At 38.3% G+C, this 7,937-nt stretch overlaps 1 protein-coding gene across 4 annotated transcripts in view; it reads left to right on the top strand.

Annotated features, from left to right (window-relative positions):
* Window positions 1-7,937, top strand: part of BARD1 (BRCA1 associated RING domain 1) — a 71,208-nt gene that overhangs the window by 29,335 nt on the left and 33,936 nt on the right. Inside the window, exon 5 of one of the 4 annotated variants that reach the window (XM_007456411.1) lies at window positions 1-444. The exons of the other annotated variants lie outside the window; for them this stretch is intronic. Within the exon in view, the coding sequence (XP_007456473.1) occupies window positions 1-444 (444 nt within the window). The remainder of the gene's footprint in view (window positions 445-7,937) is intronic. 4 annotated transcript variants of the gene reach the window in all.

Raw genomic sequence — 7,937 nt, forward strand, 5'->3', positions numbered from 1 at the left:
AGGAATGAAGTAGTGACTCCTGAGAAGACGCTCTGTGAAAACGATCTTACATCTAAGAAATCCTTGCCATCAGGTCATAATGGGAAACGTGGGCGTCGCAACAGACTTTCCAGTTCTGTTTCTAAGAGACGTAGAAGCAGCAGTCCGAGCACCGGTGGGAATTCTATTAAGCAAACAGTGCTCTCAAAACACATGCCATTGCCTGGATGTTCTTCACCACCTTCAAAGAAGCTTGAAGTTGGTGACACAGTGAGGAGGAAAAGCAGTAATATATTAGATGAATCCATTAGCCTTTCACCAGCTACGCCCCCTTCTCCACTGAATAGTCCAAGTTACAGACGAATGATGTGTAGTCCCTCAGCAATGAAGCTATCGCCCAGTAGTCTTATGACTATGAAAAGAAATCATCGAGGAGAGACTTTGCTCCATATTGCTTCAATTAAGGTAGGATGCTTACTCGAAAATACAACTTCAGAATGAGACCCAGTATAAAACAGTTTCTTTGGAGTTTGTGGAAAATGATATAAGATTACTAGGCTAATTAATTAACCTAACCAGATGTGATACCTCCTGTGAACCAGAGAAGCAGAAATTCATAGGGACTGTATCCCTACCTCAGAGCAGTGGCGCCTGGTCCTGAGGAGCATGATCTTGCAGGACAAAACCAATATTTCCGTATTTCAGCTTCAGTTTTGCCAAGTGCTTTCATTTTTGTCTATTCCATAATGTTTTTTTTCAGTTTTCACCATTTTGTTTACCCATTCTTCTCATGCTTTATGGATATAGACAGACAATTGCCAAGTTACTGCTGGCAACACATCTTTATTACCTAACTTCAGAGCTCGGGGCAGTGTGAGAGGGGATGAGCTTCTGTATTGTTGACACTCCTAGTGGGTACTGCCGGGATCTGGGAGGTTGCGAGACGTGGTCTGTACATTTCTCCAATGACCTGAAAATTTGATTGTCAGAAATGGCTCCTGTGGTTCACCACAAAGGGGCTTCTCTGGATCCCACAGTCAGCCCATTCCTTTTACTAGCCTATTCACTGAGTTACCTTTATTGCCTCTACACCTGGGATGCGGCAGTGTTCGTTTTTTGGAACCTGGCTAGTTTGCTGAGCCTGTGGTGTATGTACTTGTAGTGGTTAATCTTTGAAATTGACACAAGTGCTGCACGTAGAGGGGAGCAGTTAGCATCGTAGCTTGATAGACTTTGGTCTGTGAATTCATGCAAGTGTTATGAAAATACAATATGGGAGAGATTAGTGCTAAATTAGCATAGCTTTTATGATCTTTCAGTAAATTTACTGGGAAACCCTTGGGTCCTTTGCATGGATAGGGAACTTTGGGAGGTCTGGAAAGAGCCCCTTGAGACTCTGAACATGAAGCTGGTGAGGTCTGGGAAGAACATGGAGTAGGCATTGAGTCCTGGGATTCCTGTATTTTTCTGTGGAGAAAGGGAAAAGCACAAAAGTGAGTTTCTTCCAACGCTTTTTCTTTCTTGCTTTATCTTCCAATAAATGATGAATGTAGGATCTCTACGCCTGATGCCAGTAAGGGGAGAGCCTGCAACATGACTACTTTCTAGGCATTTCGTATCCTATGAACAACTTGAATTTTTGGAGTTGGCTCTGGTTACATTTTAGTCTGATTTTTTCAAAGCATGATTTTAAAAAGCAGACTATATTTTTTGTCCTCTTTGTTTTATTTATATCTATGTGTTTGTGTGTGTATTATATAATATATAAGGTATAGTAATCCTAACATTATAATGTTATTAATGCTTCATAGATATAAGTAGCTAGCATAATAATGAATATATTTTGTTCATTTTTCTGGCTAATACATACATGTAGACTGCTTTAGTTTCTACATTTTGCTTACTGGGAATTATTTTCAGACCAGCAGTTAAGCATCTGCTTTCATTGGTAGAGAATTTTTCACTCAGTCATAAGAATCATTTATCTTTATTAGTGAGGATCTCTAGGACCTAGAGTCTAGGCCATGGTTTGGCACATCTTTCTTAAAGGGGCAATTAGAGTAAATATTTTCGACTTTGTAGGAATATAGTCTTAACTATTCAACTCTGTTTTAGTGCAAAAGTAGTCATAGATAATATGTAAACCAATAAAACTTTACACATGAAATTAGGTGTCGGGCCTACAGGCCATAGTTTATCTGTGCTTGGCGTAGGCTGTGGAAAAAAGCCCAGTGGAATCTTAAGACAGGAAAAAATGGTGGCATGATGCCATCTTGGTGAATTTTCTCCATTGATATGTTCAAGATTGCTTCAATACAAGTTTTTGTCAGATTGTCATTTTACTTAGCAATTGTCTTGCCAGAATTAACATTACTCATTTTGATTCTCTTGAACTTATCAAATACTATACTGTCATTCATTGGCAGATTCTAATATAGTACATTTAAGAAAAGTTAATTGATTTCTATTGTTTTTTAAAATGCCTATTTAACAATAATGTCCTCTTTTACAAATTTATTATAAGTTGAATGCATGTCCCCATCTCAGCTGGATTTTAATAATCAAACAAATACTTGAAGAAAAATCAAAGGGTTTATTAGTATATTCATCCTTTTATAAATAGTATTCATTTCTTTTTCTATCCTAATTTTTTTGTTTGCAATCGAGAATGAATAATCTGTGCATACTTGAAAGCCAAATGCTGCAATCCTGTTGTCTTGTTTATGCTTTGTATCCACCTCCTTCAGAAAAGGATTTGAGGTGGCTCTAAAGTTAAAGATACAGTTGGCCTTTGAACAGGGCAGGGGTCAGGAGGGCTGACCTCCACAGTCGAAATCTTCGTATAACTTTTGACTCTTAAAAGTTAACTACTAGGGCTTCCCTGGTGGCGCAGTGGTTGAGAGTCCGCCTGCTGATGCAGGGGACACGGGTTCGTGCCCCGGTCCGGGAAGATCCCACATGCCGCGGAGCGGCTGGGCCCATGAGCCATGGCCGCTGAGCCTGCGCGTCTGGAGCCTGTGCTCCGCAACGGGAGAGGCCACAACAGTGAGAGGCCCGGGTACTGCAATAAAAAAAAAAAAAAAATTTTTTTTGAAAAGTTGAGGCTATAGTAAAGCTATAAAAAAAAAAAAAAAAAAAAAAAAAAAAAAAAGTTAACTACTAATAGCCTACTGTTGACTGGAAGCATTATTGATAAAACAAAATCAATTAACACGCATTTTGTATATTATATGTATTATATACTGTATTCTTACAGTAAAGAAAGCTAGAGAAAAATGTTATCAAGAAAATCATAAGGAAGAGAAAATACATTTATGGTACTGTACTGCACTTAGATAGCATAAGTTTATGTCATCTGTTTATAAGATGAATCGTCTGTCAGTACATGCATCAACGTTGTCTTATATGATACAAAACACTGTAGTTGGTATATGTATTACTAACACTAGACATCAAAAATGAAAAGATATTGGGAAGAAGAAATTCATATTTATTTACATGTATAATGATTCATGCATTGATAAGAAGCAGCAATATGATTGCTTTATGGTAGACTAGTGTAATTGATAGAGTTGCATCACTGTAGCCTAGCTATGTACTATAAATGAATCATAAAATTTTATGGCCTAAGTATTACAGTCATATTCATATTACAGTATTGGAAACATCGTTACTTTTTTTAAAAACCACTTACCTGTGATGATAGGCTAATGGGCAGTTTCTCCAATTACAAGAGAGAGGCATGCTGTACAGAGAGTCATCTTGTATGGTAATGTAATTCTTTGAGAGCAAAGTTATAAAACAGTAAGAAGACTAACACATTATTAATTTTATATTAAATATCACCTTATGTCCATGTAAGGATAAACTATTATCTGCATATATTTTATGCATTCATGACATACCTAACTTTTCTTAATTTTTTTGATAGTTCTGTGCTACCTGGATTGTCTGCAGGGTTTTTCAAATTGTTGCAAATCTTCCAAAAACTTTCCAATATATTTATTGAAAAGAATGTGTGTATAAGCAGACCCACACAGTTCAAATCTGTGTTGTTCAAGGGTCAGCTGTGCTATAACATGGAACGAGGAGCAGGGAAAAGGAAAGAGTTACTGCAGCTGAGTCATGAATACAGAGCTGATGACTTTGCAGGGAGCCGGAACAAATGAGGTTTTTTGCTGTCAAAGATAGATTTTGTTGTTGTTATTTTCCCCTGAAACATCTTATAGACATGCAGTGTCCACATTTTCCATGTTTCCCCCAGATCCTAAGTGTGCACTGTTGCACTGTGCATGCCTGGTGGATGCGCTGAGGGCAGAGAACCCCACAGTAGTTTTACTCTTCGGTTGGGCTAGTTAGCTTCCCTTGCTACAGTGATGGCTTTATAGAAAGATCTTTGAACTTGGTCACATCTTCAATAAAATTCTTTAATATCTTGCCCCAGACCTACCTCTGGGCATCTTTGTTGGCCACAGCTATCACCCTAGTGGAAGCTACCTGTATTTTCTTGTCCTAACCACTTGAAATAGTTTCCTATTGCTGTCATAACAGATTTCCACAAATTTTGTGAGTTAAAACAAGGCAAATTTATTTTCTTACAGTTTTGTAGGCCAGAAGTCTGGTATGAGTCTCACCATACTAAAATCATTTCGTTGGCTGTGCTACTTTCTGGAGACACTAGGAGAGAACCCGTTTCCTTGCTTACTTGGGTTGTTGGCAGGAACTGTGTACTTCCTTCTGGTTGTAGGACTGAGATCCTGTTTTCTTGCTGGCTTATAGCTGAGGGCCCTTCTCAGGTTCTAGAGGCTGTCACATTCCTTGGTGTGTGGACCTCTTCCTCTGTATTCAGAGCTGACAGCAGCAGGTGGAGTCCTGGTATTCCATCCTTCTGCCCCAGCCGGGAAGAGTTCACTGCTTTTTTTTTTTTTTTAAAGATTTTTAATTTTAATTTTATTTTTATTTATTTATTTGTGCTGTGTTGGGTCTTCGTTTCTGTGCGAGGGCTTTCTCTAGTTGTGGCAAGTGGGGGCCACTCTTCATCGCGGTGCGCGGGCCTCTCACTATCGCGGCCTCTCCCGTTGCGGAGCACAGGCTCCAGACGCGCAGGCTCAGTAGTTGTGGCTCACGGGCCTAGCTGCTCCGTGGCATGTGGGATCTTCCCAGACCAGGGCTCGAACCCATGTCCCCTGCATCGGCAGGCGGACTCTCAACCACTGCGCCACCTGGGAAGCCCCGAGTTCACTGCTTTTAAGGACTCATGTGATTAGATGGGAGCCACTCGGACAGTGCAGGATAATCTTCCCCGCCTCCAGGTCTGTACACTTAATCACGTTGCAGAGTTCCTTTTGTTGTGTAAGGTAACATAGTCACACATCCCTGGGGATTAGAACGAACGTGGACATTGTTGGTGGCAGTGTGGGTGTTGTCAGTTTTCATCCACATCACTGAACTACCTTCTCTGCTTTTCCTCTCTACTTAGTGCACTCAGTTCTTTGTATAACAGCCAAAGTCATCTGACCAAAGCCATAACTTGTCTTTTCTGTGTTGCCCTACCAATAACTTCCCAGCTCACTTAAAATAAAATCCACAGTCCTCCTTATGGCCTCCACAGACCTCTGCTCAGACGCCACCTCTTCAGAGAGACTTTTCTGAACTTACATGAAATAGCAGTCTCTGCCATATGCTTAGCTTGTTTTGTTTTTCTTCCTATTATTATTTCTTGACATCATTATTAGAGATCTCTTTGTTTCCTGTCTTTCTCTTTAGAATGAGAGCAAGAGTTGTTTGTTCAGTGTTCTGTCTTCAGTGTCTAGAACACTGCCTGGTATGTAATAGATTGATATTTGTTGAATAATTGAGTGATTTTCCCACTTAGCCATGATCTGAACCCTCTTCTTCTGACACTGAACTTTAATGCTACCAGTACTTGGCACATGTTCTTTTTTCTGCCTGTTATATCCTTTCCTCTGCATCTTTCCCTTTTCCCTCATGATCCTTTGTATCTAACGTTCAAAATCTAGCTTATAGCCTGCCTTCTGAATCAGTCTTTTACAGAATTCCCAGAGTTGGTTTTTCCTCTATGGTGACATTGTTTTGTTTGCATTTATATGTTTTTAGCTTTCTGTTTATTATATGACTCCTCAATTTGACTTTGTAGTTATGTGGAGTTTATTGCCCATTTAAAATGTAATTTCAAAATGTGAGTAATAACTTCATGCTTCAAAAATAAGAATAAAAGTATTTATAGTGGAAAGCCTCACTCCCATTTCTGTCCTCAGCCACCCTCTTGCTGACAAGCCCTTTCTTGCTTTCTTGTGAATTTCTTTATACAAATATAAGTAAATGCTTTCCATATTAGTACACAGTTTTCTGTACGTTCTATTGTAGCATAGCATTCCATGAATTTTTATTATTTTATTGGTTCCTTACTGATGGATGCCTGTGTTTCCATTGTTCTGCTTTTAAAAACTGTGCTGCAGTGAGCAGTCTTTGTTTCATATGTGAGCAGGTATATCCTTAGGATAAGTTCCTAGAAGTGGGACTTTTGGGTTAATGTAAAGCATCTGTTAACCTTATTTATCTTGAAACGCTCCGTACTTGGCAGTAGAAGGCTCTTATTAAATATCCAGACTGCCTAAATATTCAGGCTGCCTGAATGTAGACAGTTACTATATCATCAGCAGATAATGTTTATGTTCTCAGTTCTCAGATCCTTTTCTCCTCAGGACCATGGGCTTATAGGCCAGCCAACTAGTTTTTGGGCATTCAGTGCCATTTGCATGCATACCTTAGACAGGATTATTCTTGAATTCTGTATTTATATATTTATTTTCTTACACTATGGAATTTCAAGCAGAATATTTATTAATACTGTATCTGGGATGTTGTGAGTATCCTTATTCAACCATAACAAAAGTTGAGATTCACTGTGCTCTCTTCATGCCCCCATGTTTGTACTTGAATATCTATGTCACCTATGACTAAAGTGATTTTGAGAACATTATGTTATAAACAAGAGATTTTATGAGGAAGCGTTATGCCTACTAGAAACTAAGATAAACACTCATTGTTTATTCTTCTGATTTAATAAGAAAAATCTTAGTATTTGACATTTCATTATACAGAGAGAAAAATTTGATTTGTTATTCTGTTTTTTCACCTTTGCTTGAGAATTTGTTGATGCTGGAATAAACTGCCCCAAAGTTCTCTAGCACAGATTCTTCAAATGGTAATGATTACTCATAATTCATGCCATGGCAGTGAATGTATTAGAAATAGAAGAATGGCTTGAAGTTGACATGCCATGATGTATTTAAGGTGCAGACATAATAGATAATATTTTGAAGGCAACTTACAAGGGATGGTATGCCTAACATAACAAAGGTGATGAGGATTTCTTAGGTAGAGAGAAAATCCCTTGTGAGGCATCTCCTTTAGGGTTTGACTTTGTAACCATTCATTATACCTTAAGGCAGTCATGTTATGTTGTGCGTAAAATCATGTTATTATCCTCCATACTGGCTTCCTCAGACAATAACAAAGGACTCAAAAGCAAACTGGCATCTGTGATATTTTCAAGATTTCAATTTCTAGAGCACCTCTTGGAGTCAGTCTCCATTTTTCCCTTTGTCACCCACCATCTCTGTAATAGCAGTAACTTACTGTCACGATAGCTAGGTTGTCCAAGTCATCTGTGAAATTATTTTATTCAGTAAATAACTAAGACACCCAGAAAATGTTTAATAAACTTTAGAGCTCCGTTCCAGATGACTAAACTTTTTTTTTATTTTAACAACACCTAGTTGCTAAAAGGAGAAATTTTAGGTACCTGGTTAGTTCATTTATGTGGAAAAGCTTAACCGTTTAGTTAAGTCATCATTATTGTACTTAATTGTAATGTCCTGTACTATTTTTATGAAAATGTTTATTCTTTTTTTTTTTTTTTTTTTTTTTTTTGG

The sequence above is a fragment of the Lipotes vexillifer genome, unplaced genomic scaffold, assembly GCF_000442215.2.
Source record: "Lipotes vexillifer unplaced genomic scaffold, Lipotes_vexillifer_v1.1 scaffold1179, whole genome shotgun sequence".
Classification (NCBI taxonomy): domain Eukaryota; kingdom Metazoa; phylum Chordata; class Mammalia; order Artiodactyla; family Lipotidae; genus Lipotes; species Lipotes vexillifer.